This window comes from Diabrotica virgifera, chromosome 9 (genome assembly GCF_917563875.1).
Source record: "Diabrotica virgifera virgifera chromosome 9, PGI_DIABVI_V3a".
NCBI lineage: Eukaryota > Metazoa > Arthropoda > Insecta > Coleoptera > Chrysomelidae > Diabrotica > Diabrotica virgifera.
Window position 1 is genome coordinate 187,730,905 of NC_065451.1, and position 20,630 is coordinate 187,751,534.

Consider the following 20,630-nt stretch of genomic DNA (forward strand, 5'->3'; position numbering starts at 1 on the left):
GTCCTATTGTTTCGATCATCCTCAATTTTTGGTCTAATTTGGCCTACCATTTACTTGAAAGTATATTCGCCATGAGCCGATGAGTAGAGGAGATTAAATAGTTTTTGCCAGCGTTATTAGTGACCGTTTTGTGCCTTTAACAATTGTCGCATTCAGAAGACGAAAAAGTGACGGATGGTTCCGCAATTCATTCTCTCAATGTGGCGCTACTTGCGGAACGTGTTACGGACATACAGAGAGAGTCTGTAATTTGGAATAAATTCAATATCTCAAACACTAATTGTTTTTATGAAAAATACTCAGACCCGTCGATTAGTATTTCAAGTTGTCCTTTTTGACATACAATAATAATGTACACAGGGTGTCCCAACTTCGAGATATGACGTCATCGTTGATTGTCTTAAATGGCAACACTGTCATTTTGATAGCAATTTTGATATGGTGTGTAAAGTTATACATAACTGCAAAATATCAAAAAAAAATTTTTCTACCATTTACAAGATAATAGAAAATAACAAAGGTATATCTGTAATTTGGAATAAATTCAATAATTAAAATACTAATTGTTTTTTTGAAAAATGCTCAGACCCGTCGATTAGTATTACGAATTGTCATTTTTGACATACAATAATAATGTATACAGGGTGTTCCAATTTAGAGATATGACGTCATCGTTGATTTTCTTAAATGGCAACATTGTCATTTTGATAGCTATTTTGGTAGGGTGTGTAAAGTTATACACAACTGCAAAATTTCAAATTTTTATTCCCTACCATTTACAAGATAATAAAAAATAACAAAGTTATGAAAAACAATTAATCAAATAATAATAATTCAATTTAATTATTTCAAATACGCAAATGCTCATAAAATTGCCCACTGACAATTTGACAATAATTGAGGGCAACATTATGAGTATTTGCTTAATTGAAAGAATTAAATTCAATTATTATTTGATTACTTGTTTTTCATAACTTTGTTATTTTTTATTATCTTGTAAATGGTAGGGAATAAAAATTTGAAATTTTGCAGTTATGTATAACTTTATACACCCTATCAAAATAGCTATCAAAATAACAGTGTTTCCATTTAAGAAAATCAATGATGACGTTATCTTTAAATTGGGACACCCTGTATACACTATTTATTGTATGTCAAAAATGACAATTTGAAATACTAATCGACGGATCTGTGCATTTAAAAAAAAACAATTAGTATTTTAATTATTGAATTATACCAAATTACAGACATAACTTTGATATTTTCTATTATCTTGTAAATGGTAGAGAATAAAAATTTGATATTTTGCAGTTGTGTATAACCTTACACACCCTATCAAAATAGCTATCAAAATGACAGTGTTGCCATTTAAGAAAATCAACGATGACGTTATATCTCTAAATTGGGACACCCTGTATACATTACTATTGTATGTCAAAAAGGACAATTTGAAATATTAATCGACGGGTCTGAGAATTTTTCAAAGAAGCAATTAGTATTTGAGATATTGAATTTATTCCAAATTACAGACTCTCTCTGTATATAATAACAAGTAGATTAGACCAGTTCCGAAAAATAGCGTAACGCGGAGCAGTTCGGGTCGGTGGTCTATCTATCTCTCTCTACCGGTGCTTAGCCTTCTCTCTCTAGCATATGATGGCCGCCGCCTCTGTGTGTGCGTCGTTCCATTACTCCCACCTCTTAATAGATACGCTCACACTCGCACGACAGACAAAGGCCACCGTACTATATATTGGCGTTACACCCCGGTGCATTGAGTGGCATATAACTAGCCTAGTCTATTGTTAACATGTCTCTGGTTACGGAACTGTCGCCAAGACAATGAGCTCATTTTAAGTCAAAAACAATTTATTGTGCAGAAGCAAGTATATATAACCTCACATAAAACAGAAAGTGATGAGCTGTCACGAATTTACGTTTACTATTATTTTATTCTGTGTATTAGTTCGGTATTAAATTTACAATATTTTAGTTCATAATTTGTGTTTGATAAAAGTAATAGTTTCAAACCGCAAGAGAGCACTACCGGCGAAACTCACAGCGAATAGTAATATAAAGATGAAGGGTGATTGGACTCGTCAAGAGCAACTGCCCAAATATAAACTGTACAGTCAAATAAGTGAGGCAATAATATTCGAAATTATTTTTTATCCTCTGAGCTTTTTAAGTTGTAAAAATAAAGCATAACAAAGTGGCGAAATACTCGACAAGGGAAATTTAAAATTGCATTTCACGTCGTGTCATTCACCGTGATAATAATTTTAGCGAATTATTTCCCTTAATATCCACAAAAGTGAATAAAATATAAACTAAAAAAAAAAAGAAAAGGTGGTTCAGATTTGATTGAAGTACATAGCCTCCACTATGTACTTATGTATACGTATTTTGGAATAACTGTTTCCTCATCGGAGCACCTGGGTAGAGGCACTGAACTGCAGTCAAATCCTTTCAGGATAATTATTAAAATAATTACCAAAGATGTTACTAGCACTATCTATGATAATTATTTTGATAATTACCCCGAAAGGATGAAAGGATTTTATTGCAGTTCAGTGCCTCTACCCAGGTGCTCCGATGAGGAAATGGTTATTTCCGAAATACGTATAGGCACATAGTGGAGGCTCTGTACTCTAATCAAATCTGAACCATCTTTTCTTTTAGTTTATTCTTTATTCACTTTTTTGGATATTAAAATAAATATTTCGCTAAAATTATTAACACGGTGAATGACAGGAGGTGAAATGCAATTTTACATTTCCCTTGTCGAGTATTTCGCCATTCTGTTATGCTTTATTTTTTAACTTATAAAGCTCAGAGGATAAATAATTTCGAATTTTATTTCCTGACTTATTTGACTTTTGATTCGTAGATGGTGCTAGTAGCATCTTTGGTAGTTATTTTGATAATTACCCCGAAAGGATGAAAGGATTTGATTGCAGTTCAGTGCCTCTACCCAGATGATCCGATGAAAAACGATTATTCCGAAATACGTATAAGCATAGATATAGTGGAGCCTCTATACTGTAATCAAATCTGAACCATCTTTTCTTTTTTTTTAGTATAAACTGTAAACTTTTTAATAATCAATGGAATAAAGCAAAAAGAGGAGGGCCCCAATACTACTCAACCTGATTCTCAATATCTGATGTAATAAGACAATCTTTTAACAAATAAATCAATGCAGATTGCCGCCTATGCCGACGACATCAGAATTATGTCTCGCAGAATAGAAGAGGCGGCAAAAATATATTCGCAACCAAAAACAGTGGCAAAGAGAACGGAATAAAAAAAATGTTTAAAAGACAAAACAGCTAACATAGGCAAGAGCTAGGGAAAACAAACGCAGAGTTGCGTGTTCTGTTGTGTTTCATTGGTTAGCTTTATGCTCCAGTTCGATATATTTTCTCCTGGCGAAACTATTCCTGAGATTTTTGCATAATAATGTACCTACCGTTCTTCACCTTTACGTGCCATCTGCGCGACGAAGGTTGGCAATCATCATTGCTATTCTAACTTTTGATACTGCACCCCGAAAGAGTTCAGTTGAGCTGCATCCAAACCATTCTCTGAGGTTTCTCAGCCATTTACTAAATAATATAGTAGGTACCTATTTACTAAATAATATTAGGTTTGTTCTAGCAAATAGTCAAACTAGTCAGAAACCGTCAGCAAACAGTTGGTCAGTAAGAGAACATAATATACAGTCACCAGTGCTATCCCCTCTACTAGAGCTGGCCCACTATTCGCTGATGGTTTCAAACCGTTTAAAACTGATGCTAGAAAAAACCTTTTACCTACTGTATTATTTAGTAAAGTTAGAATGCATCTTATTTAGTTGAAGACACATCTATGAAACTTCCATAGTCGAGCTTGGAACGGACAAATGATATTTTAACTTCTTGTAGAGTAGATTCTTTCGCAGTTAGATCACAAATTAAGTGTTCATATTATGCGTCTTTTTAGCTAATGTTTGTATTATTGTCGAATTTGATCGGCATTTTATTATATTATAAATAATTTGTATTCAAGTATGTTTTTCATTAAGTAGAAATATTTCGTTGATAAAAGATGATGTTTGCATTATTTATTTTTTGGCTGTTGATAAAAATGTGGTAAAACCGGTTGAGACATTTTTAATTTATCACTTTTATTTTAATTTATTATCTTAATTATTTATATTTTGTTAACGATAATTCCAACGAGACGTTCAGGGGAATTTCTTCGGCGGCATCGTGACATATTCGTATCGAAAGGAGGAAATACGGGAAGAGCTACTGTTGTCAAACATTAAATTTATACTGGAGACGCTAAGCCAATTCGTCAAACAGCTCGATGATTCCCACAGACGAAGAGAGAGGAAGCTGACAGGATTTTTCAGGAAATGAAGAAAGACAGAGTGACAGAACCTTCTACGGGCCCATGTATCTCTCCGATGGTCCTGGTCAAGAAGACAGACGAAGAGGTTATAATAATAATAATAATAGCGTTTATTGCCCAACAGTTACCCATTACAAATAAATAATAAACAATTCTCATGCAAACAAATAAATAAATAAAAAAGAAAACAAATATACGTTATAAAGACAAAAAAACCAAAATGAAGTACCTTAGGTAAGAGCTCGACACTTGTTTTTTAATTCATAAGCACTACAACAGAAGATATCACAATTGTTAGATAGTTTGTTTGCGTTTCTGCACATTAAGTTGATTGGTGCTTTCGACATTATATTCGTGTAGGATCTTTCACACACAAATGTATTATTAGATCGAGCTGATACCCGAGGAACAAAGATATCGATTTGTGCTAGTAAATTAGGACAGTCAACTCCACCATTTAATAGTTTATGCAAAAATAATATCGCTGATTGATTCCTACGCATTTCTAATGAAATAAAATTAAAACTATCTAACAAAGCGACATAATCACAACCCCTTTGGGGATATGTTCCAGTAACTTTGAAGGTTAAAAATTTTAGATATTTTTTTTGAACCCTTTCGATAACGTTGGCATATTTAAAATAAATAGGATTCCATATTAAAGCACCGTATTCCAATTTAGATCTAACTAAGCTCATGTACATAGCATTTAGTGCTGATAGATTATAGAAACTTTTGCAGTTGCGAATAATGAAACCATAATATGAGCGATATGCCGAGGAAACAATAGAATTAATGTGATAGTTAAATGTTAGTTGACAGTCCATGTAAATACCCAGATCTTTGATACAATTAGTTCTTTCTAGTACAACATTATCAATTTCATATGGAAACATCAAAGAATTATATTTACGACTAAAAGTAAGAATCTTACATTTAGATTTGTTTAGGTGAAGTTGGTTTTGTAGACACCAATTATGTAATAAATTAATTTGTGTTTGCAACATAACACAATCTTCTAAGGTATTAATTGTTACATATAATTTCAAGTCATCCGCAAACATCAGCTTATTAAAATCTAAGGACTCACTCAAATCATTAATAAATAATAAAAATAGCAGTGGGCCTAAATTCGATCCTTGCGGGACTCCACTAGTTGCAGTATATATTTCTGAACTATAGCCATTATAATAAACATACTGTCTGCGTTGCGACAGGTAAGACTTAAGAAGCTGGAAATAAGTATTGTTAATTCCCATCGAAGAAAGTTTTTGTAATAATATTAGATGGTTTATCTTGTCGAATGCTTTTGAGAAGTCAGTGTAAACTGCATCAATTTGCCCCCTTGCGTCAAGTGATTTACATAAATACTGAGTAAATACTGCAAGATTACTAGTAGTGGATCTTGCGCTCATGAATCCATGCTGATCTGTAGATATAAGATTCCTAGCAGATACATATATACGATTGTACAAAATGGTTTCCAAGATTTTAGCAGCATTATTCAAAATAGAGATTGGTCTATAATTATTCACGATATTACGGCTATCTGGTTTGTGAATAGGACAAACCTTAGCTATTTTCCAAGCATCCGGAAATGTTGACGTTTTTAAAATTAAGTTGAAAATTGTTTGTAGTGGTTTTGGGATTGTATCTGGACCTGACGTAAATTTGTTCTTTAACCTTTTTCCAGCTTCCAAAATCTCCTTTTCTGTTATTGGTTCACAACTAATATCCAACCAGGTACCCGGGTCAAAATTTAAATTAGTCTCATCATTAATATCTGGTAAAGAATAAACACTTTTGAAAAATGCACTAAAGGCATTGACTATTGCTTGAGAGTTATCAAATGATTCACTATTATAAAACATATTTCCTGGAATTCTAGAAGTATTGTTTTTATGATTAACAAAAGACCAAAAATATTTTGGATCTTGTGTCAGCTTAATCTGTATATTTTGTAAATATAAACTATATGCATCCTTACACTTTAGTTTGATTTCTAATCTATATCTACTAAATTCATGGTAGTAAACAATATTATTTTTTCGTTTAAAAGTTTTATGTAGCTTGAATTTTTCTTTTATGAGTTTAATAATTTCCCCCGTATACCAAACTGGATATCGATGTTTATAATTTTTATAGACTGGAACATGTGTGTCAAGAATTTCATAAAATTTGTTGTAAAAATGTCCCACCGCTTCATCAACTGTAAGACAGTTGTCTAAAAAGTTCCAATTTGTATACATAAAATTATTATAAAGGTCAGGATAGTTCGCTTTTTTAAAGTTATATGTTTTGTTCTTAATATTTGAGTTAAAATTATTACGTTTTTTAATAATATCCTTTAATTCAATTGACAGAGATGGATGATAAATATCTTCATTCACTAAAGGTATAAAATCCCTAGTTACCGTACAGTTTATATTACTAATGACTAAATCTAATAATCTAAAGTTACCATTTAAAATATCATTAGACTGCTTCATATTTAAAAAAGCTAACATATTCATTAGTGAACGAGTTTTGTTATCACCCATAATATCATTATCAATAAATGTTGGACAATTAAAATCGCCTACAATAATAACTTGTTCAGAGTTTAAAACATCTAAATTTTCAAACGATTCAAGGAAATTTTCAAAATATTCTAACGAAATGGATGGGGGTATGTAAACGACAGCTATATAAAATGTGCTAAAAGGAACAAAACATTTACAAACTAAACAGTCAATCATAGGAAAAATATTATGTAAGTGGGATGTATCTACAACATCCGATTCTATTGTACTATCAACTGCAATTAGAACTCCACCACCAGATGTAAGTCCTAACTGATCTAGTTGACGATCATTACGATAGACATCATAGTTAGAAGGAAAAAATTCACTGGAGTTCACATCTGATTTTAACCAAGCGCGATCACGTTGTACTCACAGTCACTAACGTTGGTAGAGAAGATGTCGACTTTGGTATTAAGACCTCTCACATTTTGATAGTAAACAGATACGGAGTCATTGGAGTTACTGCTGGGTGCATTCAGTTTAACGGAATTATTTTAGGTACATTGCTAAAATATTTAATACGAACCTTTTCGCCAGCTGAAATCCTCACAGTCAATTCTTCTTTTACTTTCTTATAGTATTCCACCTGTTTTGGAGTTCGATCAAATGAAATTGAAATTGAAACAGCAGTCAATGATGGATTGTTCTTGATTTTCTTCGCGTTTTTTATGGCAAAAATAACCTCAGATTCATTATTTAATGTAATTTTTATAGGACGTTTCTTTTCAGGTGCAGGTTATGTGTGATCTACCGTTTAATAAACAATGTTACCAAGAAAGGTAGTTATCTCCTGCCTCGGATCGACGGCACTTTGGATACATTGGCTGGAAGTAAATTGTTGTCTACGTTGGACTTGAAGTCTGGATATTGGCAGGTAGAAATGGACCCAGTGGATAAGGAGAAGGGAGGATCAGGATTGTGACCATTCAACGTTATGCCTTTGGACTTGTAATGCTCCTGTGAAATTTGAGGGGCTTATGAAAAATGTGTTGAGAGGGTTATCTTGTAAAACGTGCCTACTGTATTTAGACAACATAATCGGGTTGGAGAAGACTTTTGAAGACATATGAAGAATTTAGAAGATGTTGATAAATCTGTCCAGAGTGTCCAGTTGATTTTAAACCCCAAGGAATGGGATAAAAATGGCATTTTTTTCAAAAATAATTTAAAAGTATTAGAGGTAAGAAAAATCTCGAAGGATAAAAAAATATAGGAATTGCTTTTATGAATATTTTGGATTCTTTTGTTTTCCTGTAATACAAAAATTGGTTAAGATATGGCTGTTCGCTTGCATATTATACTCATGATTAGTGACTCGTTCAAGCTATTCCAACTACCATCATTTCAAAATACATACATCGAAAAGTATTGACTTAATGAAAAATAGTAATAGGAAAAAAGTTACTTACAATTTGTCAGTTTATCGATTTCCAGACTTATTTTTGTCACCGACGAGAAGGGATGGCTTTCACTCCCAAGTAAAAGCAACCCTGGGCTCAAGACCAAAAGTGAAATATAGAGGAACCTAAATCCAAATTTTTAAGCAAATACGTTGTGACGAGAAAAATTACACCACAAAACGGTCATTTATTGGTCTAACACAGCGTTTCCCAACCGGTGGGTCGCGACCCACTAATGGGTCGCGGGCGGATTTCAAATGGGTCGCGGCGTGGCTCTAACAGTAGCTGAATAACGTACAAATATGTATCATGATCGGTGTGGGATGAGTCGCGAATATGAAAAAACATCAGAAGGTGGATCGCCAGGAATAAAAGGTTGGGAACCACTGGTCTAACATATTATATAACATATTATGTTAAGGAATCTCTGTGCATTATTTTATTTTATCGTGCTAATTACCGTATTTTTTTCTTATTTTAGATAAAATGAATTATCCGAAATTAACAAAAACTTTTCCATGAAGACAAATTTTTATAAGATTTATTGTCTGTTGATAAATTAATATATCCCTTACAGGATGATTCAACAAGCTATACTTCTCCAAGAAATTAACGTACCACCTTAAAAATGAATTCGTTTTAATGTTTTGAATATCCTAAACCCGCAGTCCGATTAAGAAGATCTTTTTAACATGCTATAGGCTTATTCTTTAAAAATATCGCTGTAATAATATTGCAGCTAGACAGGTAAATTGTCATTGTATATTGGGTGTACCAATCAAACTGTGATTTTTTCTCAAAGTTCACGTCACCTTGCAGAATATTCTAGCACTTTTAAAATACTGAAATTTAAACCCGACTATAGCCCCATGTTTTCTTAACATTCTATTTTTTTTATTCGTTCGTTTATGTTGAATAATAAAAAAGTTAGGTACTTTAACAAAGAGCCTTGTTTGTCATCAATACAGGATGTTTTTAAATAAATATGTCAAACTTTAAAAAGTAACGCTGCATGAAAAAATAACGACAGTTTGCTTTATAAACGTACCTATGTCAGGAAATTCTTCGTCTCCGAGATAGGGGGTGTTGAAATTTTTCTTACAAACTGACGATTTATTTATTGCTCTAAAACCGGTTGACATACGCAAATGAAGTTTGGTGGGTTTAAGGAGGTAGTTATTGTGTATTTTTTGACATACAATTAATAATTTTATGTTCACCGTTGGCGCACATAATATAGGTCATATTACACGTATGCCTGCCAATGATGAATATTACATTCTTAATTTTATATCAAAAATGCGCAATAACTAGCTCTTAAAAAAACCCACCAAATTTCAACACCCCTTTCTCGGAAACGAAGCATTTGCGGACATACGTTTATAAAGTAAACTGTCATTATTTTTTTATGCAGGAGTACCCCTTAAAGTTTGCCATGCTTATTTAAAAACACCCTGTATTGACGAAAAACAAGGCTAGTTGTTAAAGTAACTAACTTTTTTTATTATCCAACATAAGCGAATGAATCAAAAAAGAGTACGTTAGGAAAACATGGGGCTATACTGCAGAGGCGGCTTTACCTATTGTGCAGGGTGTGCGATGCACACGGGCGCCGGGATGTTGGGGGCGCCGAGCGCCAAACAGCGGGTGCTTTACTTTGTTTCACCATAAAATATGCTTTAAAACGATTAATGAAAAATTACATTAGCACTTAAGCGCGATTTTTAGATTGACGCCCGCCCGGCTGTCCGTCCAACGGACGGGCGGCAATCTTTTGATTCATTTGAAAACATACCGACAATGATTCCGAAATCGGTTGTGGAACCTGTAAAGGTCGAGTTGTTTGCGACTTGCCAGAACTTGCGAAATTAGTTTTGACGGAATGGATTAAGTATTATATTTAAGTTAACATGTAAATATAAAATAAAGCGGCTTTTCTTTTGATTAAAATTATATAAAAGAAAGTTTTCTTTTATTACTACCACAATTATTGCGACTTTCAGCTAACTACCAATTAACTAACCAATTCCTTCCTAAAAGTACTATTTACTCGTGTATTCAAACCTGTCAAATTTCCTCAACCAATTTTCAACCTTACCTCATAGATAAAAGAGTTCATGTTTAATTAAAAATTTTTAACAGATTTGGGTAGATTGTTCTGACGCCGTGAATATCTACTAGATCCTGACATCATTAGTATTACACCATTTGCATATAGATTTTTGTTTACATTATAAGCGTACCTAATGCCCTCTAATACCCTCTGTACTAGTACTAGGTAGCATAGGCGCCCTTTCCTATGAACAGGGGGGCCGTGGCCCCTCTGGCTTTTCGGGTGCTTTAAACTATAGTCATCCAATGTACACAAAATGTAATGTGCAAAATCTTCACGTCTGCTCCCATAGTAAAATTTTTGAAGTTATACTTCTTTAGATACGAGGGTGAATTTTTACATTCCTTGGCGCATGCGCACCAGAATAAAGTGTTAAGGAACATCTTCAACGCTCCATGGTATTTCAGAAACTGTGATCTTCATCGAGACCTCCAGATGGATATGGTTAGTAAGACAATAAGTAAGTTTGCCAAGAGTCATGAACAAAGACTCTCCAACCATGTGAATGTCGAGGCCATCAATCTCCTAGACAACGCCAACCAGATAAGAAAACTTAACAGAACGAAGCCGTTTAAGTTAGTGCTAAGTTAAATAAGTGCGTTAAATGAAAAGTCAGAGCAAAGTGCGGCTATAGTGTACACGTTAGCTAGTAGTACTATTATGTATTAGAGCCTAAGGATTATTGCTGAATATGACCTTAGATATGTTTTTTTAAATATTTTGTAGTTAGAACTAACTTGCTTATTGATCATTGATTGATCAGATAGCAATAATCATAAGATTCCTGTTATTAAATAAAAAAAATATGTAATTGTTTTCTGAAGATTTGGAAAAAATTAATGCATTTAAAAAGCACTGGGGCTGAAATTTTGCGCCACGCCCTTTAAAAATAATGCTTTTCTGTCGATTCCAATAAATATCTTTCCATAATACATAATAGTATTTTAGTACTAAATGCTTTCTGTGAAGGAGCACTTCTGTTAATAATATGAAAGTAGGATCTTCCTGTATACTAACAAGGTTATCTTTTTCAAGTTAACCTATAAATATTATGAGTGATGTATGTAAGTATGTACCTACAAAATTTTGAATGTGGTAAATTTCGTACACGAGCATAGTTAATCAACATGGGAAAACAAATTGTAGTTATATTATTTGCGATCTTATTCAATGTTAAGATGAATACTGCAAGATCTGCCGATGATGCGTTAACGAAAGGTAAGTAAAAAACTTGTCGGTCAGATGACCAAGCGTTCTGAGGGGCTCGATAGATAAAATCTATAATAAAGATATAGTACATCTTTATTATATAGTACGTAAATCGTTCAGCTGGACATAGGCAATATACATTGAGAGAATTGTGGCAACGGCGCTAACGGTGTTAGTTGAAGCTTTTGTTCGAGAACGAGTTTTTGGTGCAATAGAACTGTTAGAACGAATAGAATGAGTGAGTTTTGAAGCAAAGCTGTCCATAAATAAATCAAAAACAAAGTTTATGAGTAATGAGTTAATAATTTTACTTTAATTTTTAAAATATTTTTATTTAAAAACTAATTTCAAAACTAAACAGTTTTCCCATTCCCTTAAGGACAAAAATATTTAGCTACTACTTTGTCATATTTTGACGTTTATTTGTGTCAATCGAAATAAGTTGACAATTTTGAGGTTAATGCCCCTTAATGCAAACAACCATATTGTCATCAAGAGAGCTCAGTTGCCACAATTATCTCAATATAATACAATGTATGTATTTATGTATATAAATATATACAATGTATGTTCCCTATGTCCAGCTGAATGATTTACGTACTGTATAATAAAGATATACGTTCGATGTTCGAGCCCTGACTCGGTAAATAGAAAAATAAAAATCTAACGCAGTAATCTAAAATTCTAAGGAATCTAAGGCTTGGTTTGGCATAAGCTGGTGTCTGATCGGCCTACTGAGGAGCAGTACGGCAAGGGGTAAGGGCTTGCGGGTTAGTTTTATGTTGACCAAGAACCATTTTCGGTCAACATACAATTAATAAAAAAATCGGACATTGATAGCTTCTGATCATTTTCTTTGATTGGGTAACGTAGTCACAGTATAAAGAGGGACAGTAAAATTTCTTCTATGTCGGCACTTTGACCTCAAGAATTACTACCGGCAGAGTACGCAATTGGTAATTCACCCGTGGTGAATGCGAGTTTTCCCTGTTAACCCGTACGTTTCTACGCGACCAGTTATGTGAGAGTGGTGCTCTAGCGACTGGGAATCTTGCGCGGTTGCCATGCGCCTTAACGATAAGCCACTCTGGCTCCCATGACCTCAATTGGTCATTAATTTTTTATTTGTTCGCTTCTGGATTTTCTTGCAGATCTTACAAAACTAAATTTCTGTGACAAAGCTCTGGTCTAGTTAAAAAATTTTTTACTTTTATTTCTCTTTGTTTTTTCAAATTATTTTTGAAATAATTTTTTTTCGATTTCAGTGTGTTTTTACCCGATTTGGGAGGGGTTAAGGGAACAAAACCCCCATAAAATTTATATGGGGTAAACAAATTTCACTTTAATTTTTATTTAAGATGCTGCTGCCATAAGAATGCCACATGTCCATTTTCAATGAAAAATCTCTAAGAGTTTTGGATATATGAAAAAAAAAATTGATATTCATTTTGTAAATTCAAAGGGCTGTAACTTTTTTGTGTGCACTATTGTATATAGGTAAGTGAGGTTCAATCAACCTATTTTTGACTTCAGAATCTGTGGTATAATTTATGACCAATCTTTTCGGGACACCCTGTATAACGTTACTCAGAATGAGGTAGTCATTTGTAAAATACCAAATTAATGTTCAAAAATAATGTGTTAAAGTAGCGAATTTTGCAGATTTCTCGGACATGAGTTAAATCGGTTCTTTTTTGAAAAGCACTATCAACTCTAATTCCTTAAATAAAACCATTACTTATAAACATGTTGTAATTATATATTTATGATTTTATTGTAGAATGTAACGGTACTGTGCAGAAAAGAACTTTCCGGCACAGAAACGTCACTTTTCTGCACACTAATGTCATATATCTTATACTGTGAGAAAATTTAATTTAATATTTATTGACGGAAAACTCCATTTCACAATTAAAATTAAAAGTCAAAATTAAACATTGAACACAAGTTAACTTACATTACTTACAATTAAACTAACGACATCAAAAAATTAAAATCAAATTAAAATAATTCACGTGAAATAGTCCTTTTAAAAGCATTTACTGTGACTCCCATAAAGTCTATATTTGGAAACTCATTTACACTAGAAACAATTCTATTTAAAGGCATATTTTCTGCATGACGTGTATTGCACGATCTAGCGGATAGCAAGGGACATCTTCTCAAATTCCTAGCTGGAACATAAAAATCTATTCGACCCAGAATGCTAGGTGCAACAATAATACCATTTAACACCTTAAATACGAAATTAAGGTCAAAGTATCGCCTGCGATCCTCTAGACGGTGCAAATGAAACATCTGCATGACCTGACTGGAATTCAATTGCATTCCTCTAGTACCTAATCTATACCGCAGATATCTAACGAATTTATTTTGAATCGATTCAATTCGATATTTGTGATTCTCATAACTTGGACTCCAAATCACGGAACAATACTCTAGTAATGAACGAACATAACTCAAAAACAATCTCACAATTACAATTACAAACACAATTACAAACAAATTATCAACTTTGTTAACATAAAACTGTACAGAAAAATGCATTTTGAATAGTGATTGTAGAAAAATAACTATTTTGCACAACCGTGCTAAAACAGTCACTTTCCCGTACACGTTTCTTTTCCGAATGTTGCACTTGCCCGCACTAGTGCGGGAATACCGTGTAATATGGCTTTTGGATTTATAATAAAATATATTATAAAACATACAATAAACTAATATTTACATATTATTTACTAATTTATTTCAAATTTATCTTATTGTGTTCAAGTTTTAACGAAATTAACGCGACAATTCGTTGAACTAAAATTATTTTGACATAATATTCAAAAGTCAAATTAGTAGACAATGGTTTTGAATCGTCGTCATGAAAACCAATTTTATTTTATTTAAAATTTGATTGTGATAGCCTTGTCAGAGAACGCATTGAACAATTCAAGGATCATTTTGCATCAGTGATACATTTGCAAAATACCACGAATTGCTTGTTTACATTTAATACATATTATTACCAAACAATAAGTAAATGCATCCTTGTTTTTCCAAATAATTAAATTTGCATACACTTTTGTATTAGGTATTATTGTATGTTGTATTTACTCCTAAACAAAAATTGATATAAATCTATTTGCTGTGGCTTTTTCCAAACGTACGGCCGTAGAAAAAATATTGTTCCTAACTCATGCGAAAAGTGTTTTTCCTCATGAAACTATTTTAAAGAAAACTGAAAACTTAAAAGAAAGAAACAATTTTAAAACATATCAAATATTTTATTAATTTTTACGTTTAATGTTTTAGATACAGGTATAGCGCAATCTGTAGCTCCAGCACTTATACTTGATAGGGAACAAAACATTTTATATTACATTGGATATATATTTACGGTAATTATTTTTTTATCCTTTTAGATAATAGGTATTATTTAATATTTTTAATAATTTTTTAATAATTACACCAAACAAAACATTCTCCACCTCACTGTGGAGGTGAGGTGGGGGGTAAATTTAAAATTTTAAATAGGAACCCACATTTTTTATTGCAGATTCGGATTTGCTTACGCAAAAATAGGCAACTTTTATTTGAGACATTTTTTCGAATTGTGGATAGATGGCGCTATAATCAGGAAAATTATTATTAAATAATAATTTTATCCTAATACCCTAGGTAAATTATAGAAACGGTCTAATATTTCGAGAAATACACTTTCAAATGAAAAACCAATGAACACAAACATGTGTAATATTTTACAAAAACCTATCGAATAACATTAACAGGACTCCCCACATTATCCCATGGAGGTGGGGAGGAGGTAACTTTAAAATCTTAAATCGGAACCCCCATTTTTTACAATTACAGCCCATCTATCAACAAATCTAAAAAATATAAGAGATGTCGCTGTTTTGCGTCTCAAAAGGTGGAAACATTACATCGCGATGTTTTCCCTTAAATAGGCAGGATTGTTGATATTTGTTTCAGAGTTGTGACTGCATAGCTTCACGGAGGATGCATAGATGCTGAACTAGCTATATGAAGATGGTGGCCCAACTCTGAGTCAAATAAAAACAAAAACTGCTTTTATCTTTTTCTAAAAAATATCTCTAATAAATATTCCTTATTTTTTTCATGAGGAATCCAAATCCACCGAAGCCCAGCACCATAGGATGGAGTGGGGGGGGTCCGTGATTGGTATCCTTCGATAGATTTTTGAAAAATATTGAACACGTATTTTTCAGTTTTTCGATCGGATATTCATTTCGCGAATTGTTCGACCGTCCCACTACTTTTGGGACACCCTGTGTAAAAATATTATAACCAAATTAATCATTTACGTTTGTAGTGAAGGTTTTAAATTACTTATGAGTTCTTCTTTCAGGGTACTTGGTACCAGGCGATGCTGCATTGCAATTCACTCAATATGGATTTAGTTAGTATAGAAACAAAGCAAGAAAATGATTTTCTTTTTAATCAGATGAAAGCACTTCGTAAGTTAGGGGATAAAAATATTTTTATATTTAAAAATTTATTTTCTTATGGGAAAGAAAACAATAAAATCCTTTATAAAAGGTATACATTTAAAATCACTAATAAGGGCTACATCACAGAACTAGTTTTCGATTGTTTGACCAATCATCATCAGTGCTTACCTAAAATGAATATAACCTGGTAAAGTAATGCAAAGATTTTTAAATTTTGACAGGTAACATCTGAGCTATAATGTTATTGCTGGGGCGTATTAACGAAACATTTCTAACATCCATGCTTAAGTTAGCATTTTTAACCGATGTTTCCTTGACAAATCACTTGTAAAGGGCTATGACCCACATATTTTTGTAAAAATATATCTTGGTGGTTAGCATGTAAATTTCACGTGAGCATAACCTACAAATTTTCGTAATCGTAGTCAAAATGAAAAATCTTTGCATTATTTTACCAGGTTATATTCATTTTAGGTACGCACTGAATATGATTGGTCAACCAATCGAAAACTAGTTCTGTGATGTAGCCGTTTTTAGGGATTTTAAATATATACCTTTTATAAAGGATTTTATTGTTTTTTGTATTACATGGTATACAGCCAACTACAGGAAACCTTTTTCCTTGTGGATTTTTATTTCCTTGGCTTATGCCTGGTGGCACCAACAGATGCTTAAGACATATCTTAAGCCAGCTTACGATATAAGCGTTGCACCATTGAGTCTTAGATAAATTTTCAGCTTGCACAACGTGATTGCCACGTGAATTGCATCCTAAACTTTTGCTCAGTTAAGACGTGCTTAAATAAGAATCGAAAATTATGGTGCAACGTAAGTTATACAGTACAACCTGCCATATCCGGACCTCCGCATATCCGGACGGTTCTGCGCCGTCCGGATCTACCGAAATCTACCGAGAAAGGCAGTCCTGCTATTGGGCAACGCACTAAAAGAAGAACTAAAAGATGGCGACATAATGTATTATAGAATCTATAAAACGTGTCTATCGACGAAAGTTATTTACGGCGTTGGCTTATGCCTGGTAGCACCAACAGATGTTAAGCTTAAGACATATCTTAAGCACAGCTTACGACATAAGCGTTGCACCATTGAGTCTTAGATAAATTTTCAGCTTGCACAACGTGGAGTGCCACGTGAATTGCATCCTAAACTTTTGCTCAATTAAGACGTGCTTAAATAAGAATCGAAAATTATGGTGCAACGTAAGTGATACAGTACAACCTGCCATATCCGGACCTCCCCATATCCGGACGGTTCTGCGCCGTCCGGATCTACCGAAATCTGCCGAGAAAGGCAGTCCTGCTATTGGACAACGCACTAAAAGAAGAACTAAAAGATGGCGACATAATGTATTATATAATCTATAAAACGTGTCTATCGACGAAAATTATTTACGGCGTTGATTACTGGAATGTATGAAGGAGAAAACGTTTCAGAGACTATAAAAGAAGTAGTGGTCTTGATATTCGGATTTTTTCATATCCGGATCGGTCTGTCGCCACATTGATCCGGATATGGCAGGTTTGACTGTACTACAATCAGCCCTATCTATAAGCTGAGCTGGACCTCAAGATTAGTTGGTGCAACCAAGCATAAAAACATTATATTTTGTGTCAAAATTTAAAAGAAACGCAAGCAATTTTGCAGCTGTCTTAAATTTTATAAACAAATCTAATGATTATAACTCATCATTAGTCCATTCACTCACGGTAAAATATTGCGGAACCTACAAATTTTAAAGAACCGCTTGGCTGGGTTGACATGAAAGGCATACACATAGCTACCATGTCAAAGAAAAAAGTGATATTGTGCCGAGGTGTGCTTTTACCCTGGAAGTGAGTTTCACCCCTTCACGGGGGTAAAGAAATATACGTTTAAAATAAGTCCGGAAATTGCTAGAATGACTAATTCTAAGCAACTTTTGTTCTATAGCGTTTTTTCACTTATTTAATACTTATCGAGTTATTTGTAAGTAATATGTTCATTTTTCAACAAAAAAACACATTTTACATTTTACACATTTTAAAAATAACTCAAAAAGTATTTTATGGAAAAAATATTCTTAGCAAAAATATAGCTTATAAAAAACTAAAAAAATAGTCCATGCATGAGATCTCTAGACATAGTAGATGCAGACTTATACCTAATGAAAAATATGTTCATATTCGTCAAATTCCAAATCTAATATTTCAACGTGAAATAACCAAAACAATGAATCACTTTTTGGATAAAACTTGTTACAACTTTTTTAAAGTGTTTATAAAATGCTTTGTTTTTGTTTTTAAAAAAGTTTCTAGCATCAAAAGTAAGCAAGTGACGCTCAAAATAAAGTTAACTTTATAAAGTTGTAACTTTTTTTGGTAAAAAAAATTGTGAAAATCACCCCTAATTATCATCCCAAATGAAATTAATCGTTACCGCTTCACAAGTTGGTTTACTCGTGTACGTATAGTTTATATACTCTGTAGGTTTGTTTTTTCATCTTTTTTTTTTTCAAAATAAGCGCTTTAAACTGATGAAACTTACATAATATCATATAAATAATATAGATACGTAAATAAAGCAACTTGTGAAGCGGTATTTCATTTGAGATGCTAGTTAGGGGGTGGTAGTCCCGATTTTTTTTCCAAAAAGATCGTACAAATACATATCATATAAATAATTTAATATATAAAGTAACTTGTCAAGAGGAAACGATTGATTTCATTTGAGATGCTAATTAGCGGGTGTTGGTCCAATGTGACCAACTTTATTTTGAGATTAACTTGCTTACTTTTGATGCCTGAAACTTTTAAAAAAAGCGAAAATAAATATTTTTTGATACACCTCAATAAAGTTGTAATAAGTTTTTCCCGAAAACTATTTTATTTTTTGGTTATTTCACGTTGAAATATTTGATTTGGAATTTGACGCATATGAACTTATATTTAATTACCTTCAACTCTGCTTCTACTGGGTCTAGAGAGCTCATGCAAACACAATTTTTTTCATTTTTTAGTGGCTATATTTTTGCTATATAAGAATATATTTTTCGATAAAATACATACTTTTTGAGTTATTTGCAAAACATCGTGTAAAAACGTGTTTTTTTGTTGAAAAATGGACAAATTCACACGCAAATAACTAAAAAAGTATTGACTTAGTGAGAAAACGCTATAGAACAAAAGTTACTCAAAACTAATCAGCTTTTGGACTTATTTTGAACGTATATTTTTTTATCCTCGCCAAGGGGTGGAACACACTCCCAGGGCAAAAGCATACATCGGCACAATATAATTTTTCTTTGACATGTTAGCCAGCTGTATGCCAAATTTCATGTCACTTCACCCCAAGCGGTTCTTTAAAATCTGGTGAAAAAACGTGAGTAATGCCTGGTTGGGTTGCACCAACAGATCTTGAGCTTAAGACGTGCCTTAAGCCTTAAGCTCAGTTTATGAAATATACGAGTTGCACCATTGAGTTGCATCATTGGTCAATTTTTAGCATGAACCAATGTTAATCCCAACTCCCCGTTATTTTCAGCTTAAGTTGCTGTCTGAGTTTAAGACATAGTCCTAGACAGTCATAATCTATAAGCTGAGCTGGGCTAAGCTGGAGCTTAAGGTTGATCTGCACCCCCAAATAAAACTACACATTCAAAAAATTTGAAAAAAAAAATGAGAAGGTATATGATCACTAGAAATATTTTGACAAATTTTAAGCAAACTTCATGTTTTCGTGTTTGAAAAAACTCAAAAAACTATATTTATGGATTTTATACATAAATATGAAAACTGTACATTCAAAAATTTTCAAAAAATTTATAAGTATTTCTTGGGAGTATATCTTCATGCTGTATGAAAACTAAGAAAAAAGTAGTTTTTTTCAGTTTTTTTTTTTTAAGAAAACATGAAGTTTGCTCCAAATTTGTCAAAACACTTCTAGATATATACCTTCTCAACTTTTTTCAAATTTTTTGAATGTGTAGTTTTTTTTTGGGGTGCAGATCAACCTTAAGATACGTTGGTGCAACCAGGCATTAATGGACTATTCCTTTTTTTTTAGTTGGTGATTTATCCGAATATCAGTTTTGGTCATCTGGAACTACATTACCTTACGACAAATGGGTATGGATGACATCAGGTCGCCCAATTTTTTATACTAACTGGGAGGCAGGTGAACCTAATAATGGCCCCAACGAACACTGCCTTGAGATTAAATACATCTACAAGAGGGGTCTTACATGGAACGATGTCAAACAAGATGTTAAATCTCACGCTCTGTGTGAGGCTAAAATTACAAAATCGGTTGCAGAAATGTTTCCTCAGTTTTGTAATTGTTCGAGTACTAACTCTGTGAGTGTTTTAGGATAAGTTTAAAACACATTGAAAATGCTTTAGCCTAGATTTTTTATTTATATAAGTTTATTGCTTGTTGTTTAGTTTTTACGTCAATATAATCCACAAAAATC

General features: G+C 32.9%; 1 protein-coding gene across 1 annotated transcript; it reads left to right on the forward strand.

Moving 5' to 3' along the window:
• The first annotated feature begins 11,524 nt into the window (after positions 1–11,524).
• Positions 11,525–20,630, forward strand: LOC126892593 (macrophage mannose receptor 1-like). Its single transcript, XM_050662159.1, has 4 exons — positions 11,525–11,693; positions 14,985–15,070; positions 16,060–16,168; positions 20,225–20,630. The coding sequence occupies exons 1-4, from the start codon at positions 11,603–11,605 to the stop codon at positions 20,530–20,532; spliced, it is 594 nt and encodes a 197-aa protein (XP_050518116.1). The 5' UTR covers positions 11,525–11,602; the 3' UTR covers positions 20,533–20,630.

Bases quoted from the DNA above. Each gene is read 5' to 3' on its own strand.
- LOC126892593 (XM_050662159.1), top strand. From the start codon at position 11,603: ATGGGAAAACAAATTGTAGTTATATTATTTGCGATCTTATTCAATGTT. The intron at 11,694-14,984 runs GTAAGTAAAAAA...TTAATGTTTTAG, and splicing joins CGATGATGCGTTAACGAAAG to ATACAGGTATAGCGCAATCT. The intron at 16,169-20,224 runs GTAAGTTAGGGG...CTTTTTTTTTAG, and splicing joins TAATCAGATGAAAGCACTTC to TTGGTGATTTATCCGAATAT.